At 31.6% G+C, this 23,367-nt stretch overlaps 3 protein-coding genes across 5 annotated transcripts; 1 reads left to right on the top strand and 2 right to left on the bottom strand.

Annotated features, from left to right (window-relative positions):
- Positions 1 to 11: 11 nt before the first annotated feature.
- On the bottom strand, positions 12 to 7,748 carry LOC140052313 (cell cycle checkpoint protein RAD17-like). Of its 3 annotated transcripts, none has more exons than XM_072097813.1 (16): positions 7,714 to 7,748; positions 7,174 to 7,233; positions 5,725 to 5,931; positions 5,528 to 5,608; positions 4,901 to 5,042; positions 4,487 to 4,623; positions 4,140 to 4,318; positions 3,880 to 3,949; positions 3,197 to 3,308; positions 2,890 to 3,099; positions 2,672 to 2,760; positions 1,808 to 1,954; positions 1,353 to 1,502; positions 900 to 1,020; positions 736 to 784; positions 12 to 342 (listed from the first exon to the last, which is right to left on the bottom strand). In XM_072097813.1, exons 2-16 carry the CDS (start codon positions 7,225 to 7,227, stop codon positions 126 to 128), a joined length of 1,965 nt encoding a protein of 654 aa, XP_071953914.1. In that variant the 5' UTR covers positions 7,228 to 7,233; positions 7,714 to 7,748; the 3' UTR covers positions 12 to 125. The 3 variants fall into 3 exon arrangements, with proteins under 3 accessions (XP_071953914.1, XP_071953915.1, XP_071953916.1); XM_072097814.1 differs by lacking the exon at positions 7,714 to 7,748 and adding an exon at positions 7,415 to 7,437; XM_072097815.1 differs by lacking the exons at positions 7,174 to 7,233; positions 7,714 to 7,748 and adding an exon at positions 6,449 to 6,819.
- A 107-nt stretch (positions 7,749 to 7,855) lies between these two features.
- LOC140052315 (peroxiredoxin-1-like) lies at positions 7,856 to 15,271 on the top strand. Its single transcript, XM_072097816.1, has 7 exons — positions 7,856 to 7,912; positions 8,356 to 8,476; positions 9,862 to 9,898; positions 12,697 to 12,813; positions 13,092 to 13,214; positions 14,483 to 14,613; positions 15,026 to 15,271. Exons 2-7 carry the CDS (start codon positions 8,374 to 8,376, stop codon positions 15,106 to 15,108), a joined length of 594 nt encoding a protein of 197 aa, XP_071953917.1. The 5' UTR covers positions 7,856 to 7,912; positions 8,356 to 8,373; the 3' UTR covers positions 15,109 to 15,271.
- Positions 15,272 to 16,762: 1,491 nt separating this feature from the next.
- LOC140052312 (uncharacterized) lies at positions 16,763 to 22,962 on the bottom strand. Its single transcript, XM_072097812.1, has 8 exons — positions 22,868 to 22,962; positions 22,310 to 22,429; positions 21,296 to 21,489; positions 20,936 to 21,108; positions 20,360 to 20,629; positions 20,095 to 20,245; positions 19,566 to 19,743; positions 16,763 to 19,424 (listed from the first exon to the last, which is right to left on the bottom strand). Exons 1-8 carry the CDS (start codon positions 22,889 to 22,891, stop codon positions 18,060 to 18,062), a joined length of 2,475 nt encoding a protein of 824 aa, XP_071953913.1. The 5' UTR covers positions 22,892 to 22,962; the 3' UTR covers positions 16,763 to 18,059.
- Between the last annotated feature and the right edge of the window lie 405 nt (positions 22,963 to 23,367).

Raw genomic sequence — 23,367 nt, 5'->3', positions numbered from 1 at the left:
ATTGAATCTGTACATAGGTAGTAAATAAAAACAAAGTTAAGTTAAACCAAGGTGTTCTTTTTTATTTCACGCATCACATGCCTTTACAAAAACAAAAATAATTCTAACTTCTCTGAAAATTGCAATCATGGGTCTGAAAAACTGTTTCCCCAATCATTATCATCATAAAAATCATCTATTAAGTTATCATCATCAAAATCTCCAATGTCTATATCATTATCATATAAGGATGATTTTATAACACTTTCCGTACTGCTTTCTTGAACTGCTGACATTTGAGAAGCGGAATCTTCAACTTCTGTGTTTTCAACATCCTTTTCATCTAATCTTTCAAATCTTGATCTGAAATAATAATAATAAGCTTTATTTATTCACGGATACTTAACTCAACTGAAAGTTGTTTTTCAGTAAGGCCATGCTCAAAAGAAAATGTAAAAAGACCTTAATTACTATCAAAGCAGATAATAAAAAAATTACAAGGAAATAAAATGAAACAATGATACACTTACTAACTACAAAAAAATTGAATAATTTTAATCGTAGCACAAGCATCAATTTTGGCGCTGAACATAGTGTCATATTACTACTGTACATACAATTATTCCTTACATTATAATAATACTGCATAAAAAGGTGTACAACAATTGTATATTAAGAGTGTTGTTTTTTTTTTTCAAACACAACATATGGTAGTGTACAAGTTAAATATAATTTGCTATGATTTTTCCTACATACCTTGTTGAAGTTGAAAAACTGTTTAATTCTTGTAAAAGAGACATTTGACCTAAATGCAAATTACAGTGAAGTTTATTTAATCACTAAAAAATAATTGAAGTATTTCACATATAAATCACACATATTTGAGTGCAAAATAATCAGCAATAAATGACATACCGTACCTGGTGAATGTAATGGTAACTTGATGCGACTTAGAAAAGGTAAAAATTGAGTGTGTAATTCTACAGGTGTTGAACAATAGGTATGGAACAAGGCTTTGGCTGAATATGCATTATTACGATTCTAAAAATAAACAATTTAGTCATTTAAAATACTGATGATACAAGTACAACGGTTTCTCGCATCTACAAAATACTCTGTAAAATAACAGGCATAAAGCTTTGTCTACACTGTCAAACTTTATTTGACAAAAAAATGTGTCATGCCCATAATATGACATCATATCACTACCATATTTGGGAACACCACACCTTTTTTTGTCAAAGTAGTTTGATAGTGTAGACAGAGCTTTAGACCGGTACAAACATTATTTGCATTCAAATTCATATTAGCATTCATAAATATAGATCTCTTTAAGATATTCTTTTGCTATACACTATGCAACATGTGTTTACCTGTTTCGCAACCTGCCACCATTGTGGTTTATGCAGTGGTTTCCATCCCAGACTACCAGTACATGTATTGTGTCGACTCCTAGTTGAATTGCAATGCACTACACCTCTTGCTGCTATGCAACTACTATACTCTGATAAAATACTACGATGCTAGAAAAACAATATAAATTACATATTAGCTTATTGTATTATATTTAAGCTCTGTCTACCCTATCAAATTAGTCTGACAAAAAAAGTGATGTGCCCAAATATGGTAGTGATATGACATCATCATGTCCATATATAGGCACATCACATTTTTTTGTTACATAAAGTTTGATAGTGTAGACAGAGATTTAAACAGGATAACATTCTCCAACTTTAGTTCTTTGTTTTTGCTGTCTCTTCCATAATTTATGTATGATATTGTGAAGTTATTTGTAATACAATCATTTAAAATAAATGTCATTACTTACAGACCAATTGCAAGACAATAAGTCAGCGTCACTGAGGTATTCACTCCCCCGTACTACATCATCAATCCTATTGTAAAATTCAAGGTAATTCTGGTGCAGGTATAAATTAAACATATCACTACTAATTTGAGTTTGATTGATTACATCCTAAAGAAAAGATAAATAATTATTATTGGTATTAAATATTCATATTAGTTATTAGTATTGGTATCTTATAGATTAACATGTTAAAACAAAAGAAAGAATACTAGATCTTGATTGAAATAAAAAACTAAAGAAGATAAAATCAAAATCTTGCATTAAGTTGAATGCATACATTTCTTTGCAGAAGACTAAGCGCTGTACACTAATTAGAGCAGTATACAAAGACAAATCTATAAGAACATCTAAATTATTCCTTAAGGAAAATATAACTTTTTAACAATTTTTTAAAACATTGTACACTTGGAGCTATATGCACATTAATAGGTAAATTATTCCATAACTTCGGTCCAATGACAGAAAATGATCTATCACCAAATAGTCTACTAGTTTTAGGAACAGCAAGACGAGAAATATCTTGTGTGGATCTGGTTATACTTCTGAATTAGTTCCTGTAAATAGATGGGTGCTGAACCATTGATGAAGTTATGTACCTGTACCAAGATCTTAAATTCAATCCTTTGCTGGACAGGCAGCCAGTACAACTCGCGTCAAAATTATTCTAATTCACTACAATTTTTTTTTGTCTAATCATACACACTGTTATTACAGTAAATCACTCAAAAACTAATATCATTGCAGCAAGAAATATAGAGCAACTGCAGTATAATAATTTGGACATGTTCTGTTTTCAATATAGAAAAATAGCAATGGTGCTTTTACCTCCGGGTTGAATTTTAGTTTATCTCTATCATGATGTTGTAAGTGAGATGGTAAAGATGGATTATCATCATCTGCGTTTGGCTCTACCCCTAAACACAAGAAGAAAAAGAAACTATATTTAAATATCTCAACAAGTAGGCAACTCGGTATAAATGTCCATGTTTGTTATCATGTTAAAAGCTAATGAATTAAAATTTCCCAATTATTTTAACACTCACTTTTACAGTAAAGAATTTTTCCAAGTGCTCTAAAAAGAAACATAGATGTATCTCTTCCTCCTATTGCTGCTAAACTTTTCCCATCAATCTCTTCTTCTGATTTTCGCTTTCCTAATTTACTTCCCTGTTTTCCTTGTTTCGTGGTTTTCCTTTTCGTCTGATTTTTTGGCCTTCGTTCAAGATCGAACCAAGATTTTGACGTATTCGAATCTGTGTAGAACAAAAACAACAGAACAGTGTAGAATATAAAAATAACATTTACTAACTATCAAAATGATGAAAATAGGAGTTATTATATTTTACAAACCTTTCAAGCATGCAAACTGCAAAGCGTTTATAGCTCCTCTAATATCCCCTGTACTTGCTTCTGCTAGAGCCTGAATAGTTGTCTTACATGGAACATGTAATGTAGAAACTCCCTTTATGTATAAAACAAAATGATCATTATTAATCCTTCACTAGCAAATCACTCATCGCCAACAATTTAATGTTATCATTTTTCATCATATCATTGGGTTAAAATCAGTGGCGTTAAGCAGAGGCTGGTTTAAGAAATCTAAATGACTCTCAAACACTGGAGGTCTTAGGTGTTTTTAGCCCTTTTCGACATATTTTAATGTCTTTTTTCCTCTGGGCTCTGCTAAGGGGTTCCCATAAGCTCCAGAGCTCCTAAGTTTAGCCAGTGAGCGCTCATAACCGTTATGCCACACAAAATCCTAATCAGTCATTTTAGTATAACTACAGTATGTGTTTTACATTTTGGCATTATTACAAAAATATTGACTTACAGGAGGGGTAATGTTCAAATTATAGTTAAGGTGATCTGGATATCTATATTCCAAGACCAAGTCAAGGGATATAGTATATTCTAAGTTTCTTTTATTTTGTGGAAGCAGACAATACAAAGGAAATTAGAACATGGTTGAAACTATAAAATGACTATTAACCAATCAGATGGCATGAATTATAAAATACATGGTATAGACAAACCTTTGCAGTTTCTATGGTAGCAATACTTGTCAAAACTTTACACATACTAGTGGGTGCTACTGGATTAAAGCTGAAACATAATTATCAACATCCTTTTAATTGTCACGTTATTTTAATTTTATTGCATTTAGAAGATTTTCTTTTAAAATCTCCAAAGATTACTCTAGCATCCCAACTGTCCTATAAATACTTTTTATCATAATTGGAACACCTTATTGTGACTTCTATACATATAATCATAATTTAAACATTGCCTGTACCTAATTTCTTGAACGTCCAGTGCAATCTGTATATCCTTTGAGAATAACTTCCTAACAACACTGTCTCCTCTTGCTATGTCGCTTATTATAAACACTAGAGGGCTCCGACCTGTTTTCTTATACTTTTGAAGAATTGCATGCAATTGCTGAGGCTCGCGGAGGAACGTATGAGGCAACTCCTAAATAAGGATAAGAATTTGAAAAACACTTTTGAATAATATATTATCATTGACGATTTTGATATTTAACAGTTGCTTAGTAAGGCATAAGGATTACGCTCAACAAGTGGACAATACAAGCATACAAGTTGGAGTTAACCTTCTAGTTGTATTGTACAATGTCCTTACTTCAATAATTATTACTTTCTGCTTGTATGATGCTTCTCCAAACAATTGCAATGTTTGATATCTATTGGCTCTTGAAAGAAAATCAGAAAACAATGTTGTTTGTGATTGATACGCTTGACCGGCTCTTGAATTATAATCTGTTTGAAAACAAAGATGATAATATATAAATATGCTAAATAAATTTTAAAATAAACAATATATTTATTTCTGGCTGTTTTATTTTATTGTTTTGATTTAGCTTTTTGCTTATATCATCAAGTATCTTCATTGAGATACAGCCACTGATACTCACAGCATTTTCATATTTTCAGTATTTTGCTTTTGGATTTTAACTTTTTAACTTTAAAAATAATGTACAACTGAACTAAATGTCTACTTTGTTACTCACATCAGTCATTTTAATGTGGGATTTACCTGGTGTAATATCATTTTGGTAAACGTCTGTTAGTGGATTTATCCATTCTTGGACTTCTAAATGCATTTCTTTGGCAAGTGTTTGTATAGTAGCAGTTTTACCAGCCCCTGCTGGCCCAGTTAGTAGTAGTATTGATGCATTCTAAAACAATAAATTGTGTGTGACCCAATTTGATTAATATGATTTAATTTAAAATGTTTATCAATTGAATTTTAAGAACAACTCTGAACTGCCCTGAAAAATGTCATCTATACCCTTTTCAAAATGTAACAACTTGTAACCAGGTTTGCATAGTGTGAATGCTTTCCTCCTATTCTTTCACAAGGTTCGCGTATGTAATAAGTGTACAATAAGTCAGGAGATCAAACCGGGTTAGGAACTTGTTACATTTTATGCAGATGTGAAAAGGGTATTAGTTATCATTTGCCTTAGAAGTGTGTTTTTCTAATCATTTAAAGACAATTAGGAATGCTTTGTTAATACAACACACAGAATAATGTTAAAATATGATTGATATATATTTTAGGACTACATTTTGGTATAACCAGCTATACATTATTTTTAATAAAAGAAGTAGTAATTTAATACATAAAAACCAACTATTTAAATTCAGACACTGAACTTACTTTGGGATTTGATTTTTCAATGTGGTTTTTAAACCACATTTCAACTTCAAGAACCTTCTTTTTATGGACAGCCAGTTCATTCTAAAAATATAAAAAATAAAACATCATCATCATGAATTAGAAAGATACCTGCGATAATTGTGAAGTGTATGTTATCTTCGGGTCTAAATGGTCATTGTTTTTGTTATTAGTATTACCTTATTTTTTGGTTTATGTTTATCAACCCAAACATCAACTTCAATTGTACGTTGTCTAACTTTCACCGCTAATGTATTTTTCTCTTCATTATGCATTTCAGCGCGATTCCTTTTCTTGCTGTTGACGCTACTTGTTGCAATATTCCTTTTCGGCATTTTGAACTTTTGATCAAAATCATCAAAAGCTGGCGTGACCCATAATGTTTTCTAGAGGAAATAAAATACTTTCATCAAGACACTAATTTGTTCGTTCAGCATGTAGGAGGAGAATAGCACATACTGTAGGTAAATGGAAAGCATTTATGTGGCAATTGTGCAAAAAGCCACACGCTCTGAACTCTGCAACATAGACTGCAAATTGGAAAGTAAAATTGTATAAATAAGATTCCCCCTCCGACCCTCTGGAGAGAAATCCGTAACTTATCGTCTAAATCATGCATAACAGTATCAGTATTCATCACTTGTATTGTACTAGACTTGCCCCAAGTCTGTATTATCTTTTTTTTTTATTTATTTGTTTTTATTTCGACCGCGATTTTTGTCTGAAAATACAGACTTGTGAAACACGTATAGAAATCGATTTGCAGACCGCAAACATCCGATAAGAATGACGTAGGTTTCCATACCGTATTTGGCTATATGGGGCGGGTGGTATGTAAATATGGATTTCGAATCAACAAATGATCATTTTGTTTCAAAATGAAAAAGATCGAGACGTACGTACAGTGCTGCTGACTCAATGTACGATCGAGACTGTTGAAATACAAAATCGTAATGCCAAGTTGTTTTGTTTATTAATTGTTTAGTCCTTGGCCTAGGCCTCTTTCGTAGGTCCCACTCAACTCGCACGTATGACCTGCCAAATAAAACGCCAATAAAGTAGCCCTACATACCACCTCCGACACACAACAGGGCTACACCACAACACAGAACAGGACAGGGTCTGGGTGGGAATTAAATCAAAATTATCTCCGCGTAATAAATGACCCATTCAATGTTTGATTTGCGGAGAAGCTAGCCTATCATATCAAGACGAGTTTTCATGTTCTTGGGAAAAATCCCATCAAATGTATACCAGACTACTAGGCATATAAAATAATTTATAGCCTTCTGAAACTTTCATAAATGTACCGAAGTTCACATTGTCTAAACGTAACATAGCGCATGCACATCATCTTAGTTGTTGATCGAGTCTTTGGAAATCCTGAAATATGAATATTAAAATGGTGTACGAGTGAGTAGCCAATCGCATGCAGCTGAAACTAGTCAACCGGATAATCGTATGCACCAAGAATTCTTGGTGTCAAACCACGTGACTTGTGCGTGTTTCCCCAGACGGAGTATCCAAAATCAAGTAGTATACGTATGAAACGCCATATGTGCCAAAATATTTATCTTTTTACTAATATTAAGACAAAACTCCGTCTGGAACCCAGACTAGTATTGTACCTTTTTCGATGCATTTTTTGATTTACTGCCAGGTGTCACTGTTTGCTCTGCCATCTTTTGCTAAAAAATAAATCAAATTAATATTAATTGAGTAACTTTACATCACATATTATTTACCTAATAACTTTTCCTATAAAAAATTAAATAGCCTGGCCTGGTCCTGTACCCTGTCCCTACTGAATGCTCACCACTAGGCCTACACTACAGCCAGCCAGAGCAGACCAGAGAGAGAGAGGACTACCTGTGTAGGCTGTATGTAGGCTAGGCCTAGTAGTAAGGCTCGGCCCTAGCTAGGCTAGCCTAGAGAGAGTCTAGACTAGCCTCTAGGAGGCCTAGTCTAGGGCCTACATAACCTAGCCTAGCCTGCCCCTAGCTAGTAGGGCCTACTAGCTACTAGCTAGGGCCTAGCTAGATAGGCCTAGCCTAGGCTAACCCGATGAAATCTACACAAATCACTTTGTATGAATAGAAAAATAAAAAATTATTTTATGAATTCAAAAATATATTTTATAATTAAAATAAATGAACATTGATGCCTACCAACTAATTTTAAAAATCCAGCGAGAAAATTCGCGATGATCCACATGATAAATGTCTCCCTCTATGTGTACAATGAAAGACAAAAATAATCAGCAATTTATATTAATATTTGGTGCAATTCGAATTCATTACTGGCAACTAATTCCAACCTGCAACAATAATTCAACACAATCTCCTCGCGGATAACCGGCGTTCACAGGTAAGTTTTTTACCATTATTTAATATCTATTATATGAAAATAATTTAAAGACATGACTAAAACTATTTTAGAAAATGTGCATGGCTGGCAGTGCCTAGGCCTAGGCCTAGTAGTAGTTAGCCTAGGCCTGACTAGCTAGGCCAGGCCTTCAACTTGCCGGCACCGGGGGACTGTACAGACTACAGTGAACTCTCTCCACCACACACGAAAGGAATCGCCCACACTGCATGGTACCAGTGTTCTGACATTTATTGAGTGTATTCATGAAGATGATGTTTTGAGGATCAGAGAGGAGAGAGGTTACGCTGTAATAGTATGGCCTATCTGATTGCGCGATATGCGCAATATTTTGTGCAAGTAACTGGTGCAATTTCAAATTGTTCGGGAGATGGAAATGAATTTTTTTTAATGATAATTTTGTTTAATGATAATTTTGTTTACAGCATAACCGCTATTGCAAAATGTCATCAGGAAAATGCCAAATCACCAAACCAGCACCCAACTTCAGTGGAACTGCTGTAGTTAATGGAGATTTCAGTGAAATTAATTTATCAAAATATAAAGGTAAATTTTTTATTTTGTTACCGAAATAATAAGAATTGCTTTTTATAATGCTGAGGGTCGTTCTTAAGATTATCTTTAACTTTTTTTATCTGAATTCAATATTACTGTACTGCCCATCAGTAATTTTAACACTGTAATTTATTCAGGCCAGTAACTCCTAAATCAAAGGCTGACTGTATCTATCCATACTTTTTTCCCCGATATTACTTTATTCATTTCAAATATTGATTCTAAAGATATTATTTTCATACTATTACTACAGTAAAACAACCTACCAATAACCGATTTTATATAAACGTATGTGCACAGTATCTTTGTTGGTAAATTTGATGAAAAATACAACTTTTTTTTTTTTCTTAAATTACCTTTATTCAAGGATAAATCTACTTATCAAATCCAAGATTACATTTAGAAAATGAAATTGGAAACTAGAAAGTCAATTGCAATCAATTTTTGTTAACAAGCTTCTCTTATGTCCTTGAATGTATCTACTGTATCTAATTCTCACAATTTAATAGAGATCTACAGTATGATAATAAAGATTTTACTCAATCATGGTCAAACCTTTCACTTAGGCTAATTGCTGATGACGTTTACAGTTAGATGATGAAAATGAAGATGGGAAAAAATAATTACTTATAATGCTCACTATTTGTTTTCCAAGTTGAATTTCAATATACAATAATATTTAACAATATTGGGTTTTTTTTATTTTCATTTATTTTGGTATAAATATTAAAAGTTTGGAAAATCAGTAGCCAGAGCTGAAATATGGTGCATTACATGTAAAAAATACATTTATATTCTAACACAGATTTTATAAAAAACATTTTTAATCAAAGTCATGAAATTACTTTTAAATAAAAGTTAGAGTTACTGTATTTAACTATATTAAAGGTTGACTTTAAATTGGTTTACTGTTTGTGCTGTATGTTATTTATACAGTATTATTAACAATCAGTCCTAATTAAGTTTGTATGGTCATAAACTATAGTAAAGATAAAAACAAATTTATAATATACACAGTCAACTATAATAAATCATATTAATTTTTTTTAATAAAGCAAATTTCAATTTCAAAGTGGACAATATATAATAATTATTTGGTCAACTGATGTAAATTGTATGGAAATCAGTCCTAATTAAGTCAGTATGGTCATAAACTTAGTACAAAGGAAAATAAATTTCTGTATAGTCAACTGATCATTTTCATACTAATACTAATTATAATTTATTACTACAGGTTTATCAAAGATAAGTTGTACTTTTGATCCATTCATAAATTTACTGTCACACGATAGATACAGTTAATCATGCATTTTATTAACATTTTGATAATAGTAATACATTATTTAGTTGCATTACATTTTTTTTTCTATTTTCAGGAAAATATCTTGTCTTTTTCTTCTACCCACTTGACTTGTAAGTATTATTTTCTACATTCTGATAATTATGCTACACAGAGTACACAGTAATAAGAATTTGACGGACAGGTTAATATTAAATTTGATGAAAATATTATAACCTAACAACTTAATAATAATAGTTGATTGAATGTATTCTTTATGCAGTCTACACTCTTAGAATTAAAATAAATACACAATGAAGAAGTTTACCATAAATTATAAGTGGACATGACCTTATACAGTGTAACTGTCATTATCCCTACATTATTATCCATTATTACACTTACTATAAATATAGGAAATGCACAGGAAAGACGTAGATTTACCTCAAATTAACTGTATATAATGTACACACCTTTAGAGTGTATACTGTATATGCAGACTATTCTCTTCTTTGTCTTTTGCTATAGCATATTAATATATTAATGATCATTGCACAGTGAAATCATGCGAGATCCTTTTTTAAAATATATTTTGTAAGAATACTTTAATGTAAATTTAATGAATGAGTTTTTTAAATTTTATTATAATTCAAAACAAATTAATCCAGCCTCAAGTTGTTTATTTTAATCCTAATTTCTGGTGAGTGTTAAAATGTATACTGTATTTTGGTATACTCTCTATCGTATTGAAGTGAATAAGTTTTTAACAGGAAATCTGTAGTTCAAATTTAGTGTTTTCTTTTCCACACCAATATTTGTATATAAAAACATCTAGTTTCAATTTTGATTAGGGCCTGGTACTTTAATACAGTACCATGCTGTTTGATTATTAATTATTCACTAATGGTAAGTGGTTTTAATTATTGTTTTTCCAATATTAATAGAGTATAAATTAAAATGGTCGAGAAACAGAGGTCCATGTGTATTAGTAATTAATACCCACTGCTGTCGCAATGAATAATAAGATCTATTTACCTACTGGGTCCGGTACAATACAATATCAATTAGTTAAAAGTACAAACATGTAATGTTATTGATTATTTTTAGTTATAATGTATCCTCATTAATAAATAGTTTCACTTGGATTGTAATTTCCCCACAATCAAATACTTATTTATGAAACCTACAGAATGTAATGATTGAAGTCTGTATTTAAGGAAATTTAAATCAATATTATTTATTGGTTTTTATATCCAAAATCATTTGAGAGATAAAATTGCTAATTCACTATTTTTTATATCAGTGTACTGTACAGTATAGTACAAATAATGAATGTTTATGAGTGGAACGGTACAAATAATGAATGTTTATGAGTGGAATGGTACAAATAATTTCATGAGGTGAAAGATGAAATAATATTTACACGAGGCAAATTAATAATAATATTATATAATAATGAAATAGAAATATTCCAAATATGAATATAATAATATTAATAATAATAATAATTAAATTGCATACCCAGAAAACAAGGCATCTTCTAATTACCCAGTATTATGGTAAGAAAGGATGAGTGTCTTCAGTGGGAATTCATTAGTGTGGTTATTTTTCAATGGAACTTTCCTTATTTTCACCAGTCATTGTATAAAGTAAGCAATACAAATATACATAGTATCCTGTTTGTCTGTATTTCATAGAAGAAATGAGTTAATGTGATTCATACATAAATTATACTGAATTATTGTGTTATTTTTAAACTTCACTGAACTGTCACTGGAATTTACTACAGTACTACTGTATAAAGGTAATTTACATATTTAAAAAAAACTAGAATAGGAAGTACTGTAATGATATTTTCAAACTGATAATTCTATTAAAAATAAATTCATTTCCTTCTTAGAATGGAATTGAATACAAAACAATGACACGAAGTAATATAGAATAACAATTGTTATTAAACGTCTATACATACTGTGTTTATCACAGAATATGGCATGGAATTAGTGCAATCATAGAGATGATAGAAAACTTTTAATAGCTCTGGTGCATTCCATAAGTTCTGTAGTACTGTATATTGGATAAATCCATATCTTTTTCCATTAATAATTGACTGTACTATTATGAAAATGAAAAATATGAAATATTCAGTCTTTATAAAACTCTTAATGAAATTTAAATTAAATATTCTCTAGTAGAAAATTGTGTTAATGCCTTTAGTTATTAAATCACATACTGACATTTTTTATTGTTAATTGTCTCGATTATTCTAACATTTTATTTACACAGATGTTCATCTATTAGCAGGAAATTAAGTTACAGGTGTTTATTGAATGTTGAAAATGAATATTCTGGAATAATTTTAATTTATAGCTTCTTTTAAAAATCTAAACCTTGAAGCAATTACCGACACCCATTGAGACTGCATATATAAAAAAAAACCAATCACAAAAAGAATAGATTGTTCACCTTATTAAAAAGTGCAAGTTGAGGGTTTAGGTGACTTTCTGACCTTAACATTATTGAAATTTTATATTTTTTTAAATGAAGTCCATTCAATTTGTCAAAGATAATCTTAGAGACCTCTTTGATTGATTGATTGATCTGTTCCTATTGAGATCCACACAAAAAAACCACAAAATTCAAAACCACTGATCTTAAAATGATTTAAAAGATCCAATTGAACCGGTTTCCATTGTCAAGCTAGAGCAACTCTGCAGATTACAACACAATTGATCATAAAATGAGATAACTTGTTTATTTTGTGAAAATGTAACTTTGTTCTAACCAACAGTCAACACCAGTTTTGAAGTAAAATTGTTTTAATTGGTCAATAAAAACCGGCCTTTAGGATTTTCTAGTTGTACTTTTTACTGTTTTTTTTTACTGTCTACTGTTTTCTTGGACTCTTATGATTTGTTATCAATATTTTCAGTACATTTGTGTGTCCAACAGAGCTGATTGCTTTCAGTGATCGAGTCAATGAGTTTAAAGATATTAATTGTGAAGTCATCGCTTGTTCATGTGATTCTCATTTTAGTCATCTTGCATGGTAAGGACAGATTTTAAATATTAAAATTTAACTTCCAAAAATAGATAAACATGACAATATTAATGTTTTTAACATCTTGTTTCTGTTCTTGGTCTAACAATTCCAGGGAATCCATTTTGTTAATTATTTAGTATATTTCATGACTAGCTTACCTGGATAAACTGACAAATGCCATGTGAGGTGAAGAGCGAGATATACTCGAAAATTCATTGAACACCCCTCTCCATAAATGGTACAGTCCACAAACCATACCCATATTTAATTTGATGTTTTATTAGGGTCAATACTCCAAGGAAAGAAGGTGGACTTGGTAAGATGAAGATTCCTTTATTAGCTGATAAGAACTGTAAGATTGCCAAAGACTATGGTGTGTACATTGAAGATGATGGTGTTTCATTCAGGTAAGAATAATGTAAGGGTTATGATGACAATCAGGTCATTGCTATGCTAGTTTAATCAGCTTTTCCATGTGGTCACTCATTTCATGCTGCTATACCCTCTCTCTACTTTATTCTCAACTATATTCTATATTGCTCATTATTTCCCTCAATTCTATTCTTTATATTGTTCAATATGTTGCTAACGTTTTCCGTCTTCCGACATTACGCTTTCCACAATTTGTTTCCATTTTTTTCTGTTTATGGCAGGATGGTTTGTTATTGTGTTAGTGTCTACTAGTTCTTGTAAGTCTTTCTTTATTTGATTCATCCAGTTATTTCTTGGTCTTCCTACGGGTCAATATGCCATGTTTTAAATTCAAAATTAATAAATGAATAAAATGAAATAAGAAACTCGAATTAAGGTAACAACACATCCCAATGATACACCCTTAATAGAGTTGGATATAGTGTTGAAACATATATTTCCCATCATTTATTACACAGGGAAATTGTCCTCTTAATACTAATAGGCGGAAGGGTTCTATTCTACATAATGATCATAATCGTAATCTAAAAACTAAACAGATAGAATGATAAAACAATACATGACATTTCTATGGTGAGGAGTAATAATGTGAATAATAACTACTTTGTAATTGCTGTTCATAAAGTACCGGACATGTAGCATTGAAAGAACTGAGGTCTAATTACTATCCATTGTGACTAATGATACAATTCTTCCATAAATAGTATCTCTTAATCATTTACACCTGCAGTTAATCAGCAGTCTTGCATAACAAGATTTTATCTTAATGTAAATAAAACTATATTGTCGCATTTGAACACATCCAATGCAATATAAGTTTACAGTCTGTTTAACAATACATCAAAGCCAAAATCTGAAGTTTCGGTTTTATTTAATTAGAAAGATACAAGGAATGTGTATGTTGATTAGAATGCATCAATATATCAACTATGTTGTAAATCACGTCATACATCATAGTCTTTGAATAAGAATGTTTAGTATTGTAGTCTCTGAATAAGTGATTTTAAATTTGATCTTACAGGTAACCACTACTATCTCAAATACACAGTAATTAAACAATTGAGTATTTCAAACACTCAGTAGTCTTTGAATAAGTGATTTTATCATTATAGTCTTTGAATAAGTTATCATTTTCAGTTCAAACAAGCATGTAAGCATAGTAAGTATATTGACACCTTAAAGACTACTAAACAATAAAGATTATCTTCTAGTATTAACGTTTATACATCCTTCATATTTGTAGGGGTTTATTTATCATCGATGACAAAGGAATTCTGCGTCAGATCACCATTAATGACCTCCCTGTCGGTAGATCAGTTGATGAAACACTGCGGCTTGTGAAGGCATTCCAGTATACAGATGAGCATGGTGAAGGTACTATACATTGACTTTCTTTGCATCTTCCACTGTGTCATTTATTTTACAACTACACCTCTCGTGAATGAATGAATCTCAGGAGTTTTTTGTTTTAAATTCAATTAAAGTTTGTTAATTCAATATCCAACTGTTTCGAGTTAATCAGCAGATGTAGCTCTTCAAACATCTCACTGTTTATGTGAGCAATGGGAGAAGCTAACTGCAGAATGTTTGGGAGTGACCAGTGGAATACACAATGTGTAGCAACATTTTTCACAAAATTAATCTGTTTCATTGGATTACATATACTTAACCGGTTTCATTAGATTGTAATACAACTAATAAAACCATAAATCTTCTACAGATAGATACAAATAAAGCCCAGCCACAACCCTTCACATAACTCTTCCAATATTTGCTTTATTTTCAGTGTGCCCAGCCAATTGGAGACCAGGTGATGACACAATAAAACCAACTGTGAATCAGAGTAAAGACTTCTTCAAGAAACAATAATGTTTCTGACCGAGTGTACTAGAAAACCTAGTTTCATGTACTATAGTCTCTAAACAACCGTTTTATTTGTCCCGATTGGCGTTCCATGTGCTTTTAGTTAACGTAATTGTGTTGTGTTGAAATAAATTGATAAGGAATGTGATGCTTACATCTTTAAAATATCTTAATGTTCAGGGATTGATTTAATCTATTTAATTTATTCTTTGGTGTTTTAGTTCTTACTGAAATTGTATTCACACCATCAGAATTTGGTATTTTATATTTGTATTATTAACACTGGAGTTGCAAAAACATTATCCCTGCTGTCAAACATTAATTTTACTAACATCTGGTATACAATGTTTTATTTCCCCTTTTCACATCTGCAAAATGTAACAACTTGTAACAAACCTTGTGAAATCTCAGGAGAAAAACACACTGATGAGAGGCTTGTTTTTGTTCCTAGATGTTCCAAGTTCTTACTGCATGCAAATGTATTGCCCTGGTATTAAACTGACCAATCATAGTAATCAAATAGCACAAGCGATTTCACAAGGTTCGCGTATGCGTGTGTGAAAATGTGTAATAAGCCGGGAGATCGAACAACTTGTAACAATCTGAAAAGGGTATATCTTTGTGCTTTTAATTGAAGGTTTACTGAATGTCAGCTTAATCCAATTATAGTATAGTGTATAACAATTAATATAGCAACTATAATATCCAGAACCCATGCTCCAGGCAATATTGTGCTACAATTTATTGTACCAAAACCAGAGAAAAGTCTGTCTAAGTAACTTATTTGATGGCTCAAAATTTCTAGATTGTATTTTAAACAATTATGTTGACTTAATGTTTTGATTTTAATTAACTGCGACTCTATAAGAGCAAAACTACACAAAGATTACATTCTTGCCATACAACTCAAGCAATCAACAGTGAATATGTTCTTAACATACACTTTAAAAGTTTTGGGTACATATATCAGTTTACATTTTTATACATTTTTAACTTTATATGGTCTTAAACATCCTATTTTAATATTTTAAAAATATTTATAATTTGTATTAAAAAGAAGAAATATTTATGTGCTACTTCAAAAAGTAAATAGATATAACATTCCAAATTCTTAACATTTGCTGATGATAGATTATAGTATTACGGCATTAATATATTAATATTGGCATATAACTTATCCAAAAATACTTTGTGATGCAATATTGAAGCAAGTATTCTATTATCAGCCATGCTATAACAATGCATACAGGGTTCATTTTAGTATGTTGATTTTAATTTCATTTCCATAATGCCATTACACAGACACGCTACATTGTCATTATTTAAAAGAAACACTCATTTCTGGTGGCTCATTATAAACTCAACGTACCATATTATTTTGAGAAAGACATTACTACCAAAAAGAAATGGTTTAAACAAATACTATAATCAAATTCTTTGGACAAACATTTTTCTAGCAACTGTGGTGTTATGTATCAAACGCGTCAAATTAAAATTTAAAATGACATTAATGTTCTCTAAAAAATCTTGAATTTGTGACTTAATGTAGTTTGTATGATTTGCGTAGTAATATTTCATGTTGTGTATCAATGTGAAAGCTAGGTTTGAGATGCGACAAAAACTTGATGAATGTGTGCAGGCCAATACATTAGTTCCATTTTTAAGGGTGATACCAAAAATGCTTTTGAAAATATTAGCAATATGTGATGTGTTACTGTAATTTATACCTTTAAAAAGTTGTAAAATTAAATGTTTATGGTAGACATGATGACTATTTGTTCTTGTTTGGTTTGCAATATGATTGATTTCTTAACTCAACTAAAAATACTATGTGTTCAGCTTACTGTACAATACTCTTTTCACTGCCATTAGTTTTTAAAATGTTTTGTTTTTACTATAGTTGCGTGTACAGTACGTATATCCTTGCGTTGAATTATGTGACTGGGAATCTGGCTTAATTTTTTTAATATGTTTTAATTGAGAGTTGTAAAGTTATTGGATAAATATACAATATTAGCATTGTTTCTCGTTGATTTTAAAACTCCATAAAATAATACATTTTTATTTCAAAACTATAAGAAATACTGTATAATCAAAAGCAAAAATTCAATTATTTCGCATGTTTTTATTCAAACTGTTGGAATTCTAGGTTCTAAAATATCTTTGGCAAAGTTTAAAATATTGAAAACATAAACGAATTAACAAAAACCTCTAATAAATATTTACATAAAAATGTAACTATAAAAATAAATGGTTAACATTATGAATAATATCTAATACCTGTACCTCATTCCAACTGCCAGCAAAAATGTGAGTTCATAACCAGGACACAGAAATAATGTAGCCTGTTAAATAGCCTTGTGTGTTTTCTTGACAGTGTAAATAGACACAAACTATGATTACACAGTGGCAGATTTGGCTCTAGCAATAACAAATTTGAGAAAAACTTGTGCGATTTGTTTTTTCCTATAGCTCTAGTTTTTTAAATATTTAAAACAGTATCTTTAATCTTGAAAGCATAAATGGCAAAAACAATACATTTTATAAGAAAATTAATGCTATATGAAGTTTACATAAATTATTTAGAAAATTGAAGTTATCATTAACTGGAAGAGTTATTATTAACTGTAGTATTAAATTAAAAGCTATTTTCTGGAATGTAAACTTTTTTAGTTAAAGATGGAAGACTACAACTTGGTAATAATTTAATTAAAATAATTGAAAGCAAAAAAAGCATTGTTGAACTAAACAATATTAAAGTATACTTATTTTAAATTTAACTTTGTATACAAAATTTAAAGGTAGATGAAAACATCATTTTAAAACCCAAATTGAGAAGAGAACCCTGTTATCTAGAAGCTTTGCATGGAGTATATTAAGCTGTACAGTAGGAAACATTACCATCATACACTGTACTGCAAGTTAATCAAAATGTACAGTACCAGTCATATGTGAAGCTACGACCGAGAGCTGAAATTGGAGACTTCTTCTTCAGCTCTCGGAGAATTGGTTGGCACGTTTGGAGTATTTACAATTACTTCATCCTGAAATTTCACACTACGTGGTCTTTTTGCAAAAGTTTGTGTTTCTTGTTGACTCTGGAAAGCTTCAGGAGATATAGATAGCCCATCAACTTGATTAATGATCATGTCTACTTCACTGCCATTTGTTTCATCTGTCAATTGTTTAGATGAAGCAACATGTTCTTCAGATTTGTTCATCTCATTATTTAGTTTTTCCATAATTTGATGATGAGAATGATCTTGAAATGAAACACCAGATGTACAAAGATACAAGTCTGACATTGAGTCACTTACACTCATCTGGACTGTTGGTAAATTGACATTGATGATTGTGGAAGGCACTGTTTGATGTGGAGTGCTGGACAAGACAGCAGATACTGCCATTTTTGCTTCTACTGTACATGTGCAATTGTGATGGTCATGATCCGATTGGTCATTATTTCCATTAGCAGCAATCAAAGAATCTAAACTTCCCATACTATTGACATGCGACAGCTGTCCAATAGATACATCATCAAGTTCATCTCCAGAAAAGTCATGATGAATTTCTGGTGAAGAGATTTTCAATTCCGGAGAGCTTCTTTGCTTTTTCAGTAAAACACCTGTAGGCAGTCTTATCTGTTGTGATATTGATACAAACTCCTTTCCCCTATCTCTCATGGCAGATCCACTGCATGGAAGTTGATCTGGTTTGGACAATTGAGGTCGCTGTGATGCACTGTGACTTTGTCTTTCCTCTTGTACAGAATTGCTCTTCGAACTACCAACCCTCTTACTACTAATCACACTACTAGATGGTGGACGGGTTTGAAGTTTTGGATTTGATCCTTGAGCAACAAGATTAATTAAACTTGAACTTGTGGAGGATGCTGCGGGAGGTAATGGCTTCTCTGTTATACTTACTAAAGTTTCCTTGCTGGTTCGATCAATGCTGCAATGAGATGTCGACGATTTGCTTTGGAATACTTCTTTACTGCATTTTTCCTTGAGTTCACTCTGAGCATTACAAGTTTCTTTTTCAAGTTCTTTCTTTTCATCTTGGGGCTTTTCGCTTGCCTCTAATCGTCTCTGCAGGATTTCTTGATAGTCTTCTGAAGCTAAAGAATCGACGTCATCATCATTGCCCTGATCAACAGTGATCACTGTAATACGATTATTTAAACTTTCAATTCCGTTGACATTTTTTCGGTTCTTTGTACGTGATCGCACACGATATGAGCTAGGTTTCATTAAATCCGGCCGAGGTTTCTCTTCAGTTGTTAATTTCTTAAATATTACTGGATACCTCTCAGTCATGTCCTAAAGAGAGAAAAAAATGAATAAACCCCAAAATCACTAATATGTACAAAACAAATTCTTTCTTTCAGAAAAAACTGTCTGAAAGTAGTTTTATAGTTAATTGGGAATATGTTGAGATGTAAATACAAAAATAGCCTTTACCTTTTTGAAAGTAGTAGGCTGAAGTACAGTAGGTTCTAAGATTTTGACAGAAGAACATGTAATTTGATCTTCCCAGCTGAGAGGTACTCGACTGCTTGCTTCTGTTTTCTTAATGACACTGGGAGGAGCCTTATTTGCAACTTCAGCTTCAGAATCCTGTGAAGATGGCTTTCCTTTACTGAAATAGAACATTAAGTTAAGTTAAATAAGAAATATACAATGTAAAAGTTATGGTATGAATAGTTGCATAAAATAAAAAATTTACAGACAAACTTTTTATTCTCTTTTAAAAACACTAAGTAAGAAAGGCTCATAAAACTAACTTATAAACATAATAATCACAGTAGAACCACTATAATAATTAAGGACACACTTTTGAAACTTCTTAATGGAGGTTTCCTCTCAATTGCATTAGTGTTAAAATATAAATTGCCTCTTGTTTGTTTTACAGAAAAGTGTACCCAATTAGTAGGGTTATCCTGTCCCAAAGGAGGGTTCTATAGTACTAAATCTTCATTTCTCATCATACCTTTCTTCTCCTTTACGTGCTTTAATTCTCATGTTTTCTGATTGCAATTCTCCATTGATACACACATGCACCTTGTTGCCCTTGGTTACCTGATTAGCAACCAAATTTCCTATTTGTCCTTCTATGTTGTAGTACTCATCAACATCTTTACCTTTCAAATAAACATAATCAAATAAATAAAAAAAATATTCTTAACTATTACTTTGTTAATGAACAACCAAACATCAGAAAATCAAATTTTAAGAGACTGATTTAGTTACCATACCTAAAAATGCATCGACCACACCGCTTTCTTCTGATCCACCACCAGCAAAACTAAGCCACTGTCCTGACATATCATAACGTGACAGCTCTGCACTTTTGATATGTTTCTGTGGGGTCTTCACGTCCTCTGATTTATCTTCTTTGGCCCAGCTTTGACGCAATTCATTGGCTACCTTACGAATATCTATGTCTCTAAAGCTTCCCATTTCCTTGTTAGGAACACGAACATATTCATTTTTCACTTGTTTTTTAGGAGATCTTATTCTTGGCCCTAATTATCAACGAAATAACATTTTAGATTAACTAAACTTCTTTTCAAACGTAAGACTCATACTTTAATCATATAAATTCATACGCATCCGACAGCAAGAAACTCGCCTATTACAGGATGGATAAGCTACGTTTATAATTAATAAGTCTTAGAGGCTTAGGGAGTGGAGTTGAAAGAGTTGTGAGTTACAACCCTGGCACTAGTTCATTGAACCATAGTAATATTTCTATGATTGAACTTGGGATTGAAAAGCAAGCATGTTAACCACCAAACTACAGCTCCACTACTTATAGTATACTATATTACCTGTTGAAAATGGCCTAACAGCTATAGAGGGCACCATAGCAATATTGGCTGTATTCATAGGACCAGCAGTTCCTGGTCTTGCATTTGTATTCATGTTCATAGTGGACGCCCTCTTCTTATTCTTCTGATTCTGTTTGTCAGGCATACTTCTCCATTCTTCCAACTGACAGCTTCTATTAAATCAATTCACATATTTGAAGAATAGGAGAATTTACATATAATATACTAAGTAATTGGAGTCTATTGAAAGAAGAACGTATAGTACTGTATATACAGTATTATATTATTAGTTTCAGAAACTACAGTACTGTATCTAAATTAAGTTAGTAGTAATAAAATGTAATAATAAAAATACTTTACCTGAGTTTACTGGAAAATGTGTTCTTAATTTGTGCTCTTTGGTTCTTTATAATACGCTTTGCTGTCAAATCATTTACTGCCCTCGTTTCATCAAATTCCAGGGACATCATTGTAGAAAACAACTTATTGCTAGATTTTGGTGGGACTATCTGATGGAACTTTTCCATATCCCCAAGTGTGCGTTTACAAAATCGCTGTAGTAACATTTACAAAAAAGTTGTATTTAGTACACAAATACAGTGTTTCCTTAAACATGATGAGGATAAGGTGTCCATTTAGAAGAATGGCATTTATATATATTTTTTTTTAATTGAATGTCATTAGTGGTTTCACAACATTAGGCATTAAATAAATCTAGGATATTATTGATGACAAATTTCGTTTTTGTAAAAGCACAAGTTAACGGAGTACTTACTCGAACGTTTCGATCTCTATCAGAGATCCTTCTCAACTGACTGCGGAGTGTTAATGCAGCTTGGTCATTCTTGACGTCATCTGTTGATGACGTCGTACGCCTCCGGTTGTAGGTTGGAGGTTGTGCGGGGCTCGGCCAGGTGATGTGTCTATCAAATCATTGTACAAATGCGAGAGTTCGTGGGCTCCAGTGTCCCGGTTCATGGTCTTCTCCTTATTTCTCCTTAAATGTAATGATTCTCTAATCTCTCTGTCCTCCAACCTACAACCGGAGGCGTACGACGTCATCAACAGATGACGTCAAGAATGACCAAGCTGCATTAACACTCCACAGTCAGTTGAGAAGGATCTCTGATAGAGATCGAAACGTTCGAGTAAGTACTCCGTTAACTTGTGCTTTTACAAAAACGAAATTTGTCATCTATACAAAATCGAAGCTAAATGAAATTCTTTCAAGATTTAGGATATTATTATTTATTATTATTATAAATTTAAGTTAATCGCAATATTAATTCAACATTTCTAATATATATTTTAAAATACATTTACAGTTATGAACTTTAACAATCAATAGAAATATTGATAAAAAATCAAATTCACCTTTCCATGTTCTCTTGAATATTGTTTTCCTTTCAAGTGAACATAGTCTAAGGTCAGTAATGATCTTTCTGCAGACATTTTCCATGGATTAATTTTGTCCAAGTTTACATGCTCAAACTCCTACAATAATAATACATTTAAAAAAAGTAAAACATAAACATAATTTAAATCATAAGGATAATGTCAATGATGACTATTCTCTCCAGCTAGCTAGGTACTGTCTGACCTCCTACTCTACTACTTACCTAGTTAGGCCTGCCTTGCCTGGGCTCTAGGCCTAGCCTAGTAGTAGGCTAGTATAGGTCTAACCCTAGGCCTATAGTAGTACTAGGCCTAGTAGTAGGCTACCCGGTACCAGCAGCCAGCCTACTAGAGGCAGGCCAGGGCTTATAATAATATAGGCTCTAACTAGGAGCCTAGCCCTAGAATTTTAGATAGAGTAGTAGGCCTAGGCTAGTTACAGTACTAAGACTAAGTAGGCTAGGCTAGCTAGTAGGCCTCCTCTAGCCTACAGCCTAGGCTACACTACAAATTATAAGGTAAATGACGCATACTTACAGTAACACTACATTTCTGTAGCATATCATATTACTTAACTAGTCAGAAAACAAAACACAAAAATAAGTTAATTAACTTCGTTATAATTATAAAACTTCATTTTGATTGGTCTTATTTTTCTGTCGCCAACAACAACGTTCAACAAATTCTTAGAACAATCTATTTCCAATTAGGTAGGTCTAGGCCTAGTTGGTAATAAACTATATCGAAGATAAAATCAAATGTACGTATAACAATGTTTATCGTATCTGAAAAATTAAATAAAGTTAATAATTACGAGTATTTTAAATTAATTGTTTGTTATTGCTTTAAACGTTTAATATTTTAAAATATTTTAACCCGTAAACAAATAGAATAATCTGTTAATAGTAGTCTTTCTGATCCACGCGTTAATTATTGACCCGTTGTCTGGTTAGTAGAAGACTACGGTAGTAAATAATTCATTCCAAACAAAAAATATTTTGTCACGCAAGATAAGTTTTAAGAATACTTACTAAAAC

Source organism: Antedon mediterranea, chromosome 6 (genome assembly GCF_964355755.1).
Source record: "Antedon mediterranea chromosome 6, ecAntMedi1.1, whole genome shotgun sequence".
Lineage (NCBI taxonomy): Eukaryota > Metazoa > Echinodermata > Crinoidea > Comatulida > Antedonidae > Antedon > Antedon mediterranea.
Note: the sequence above shows the minus strand (reverse complement) of the source record. Positions and strands in the feature narration are given on the sequence as shown.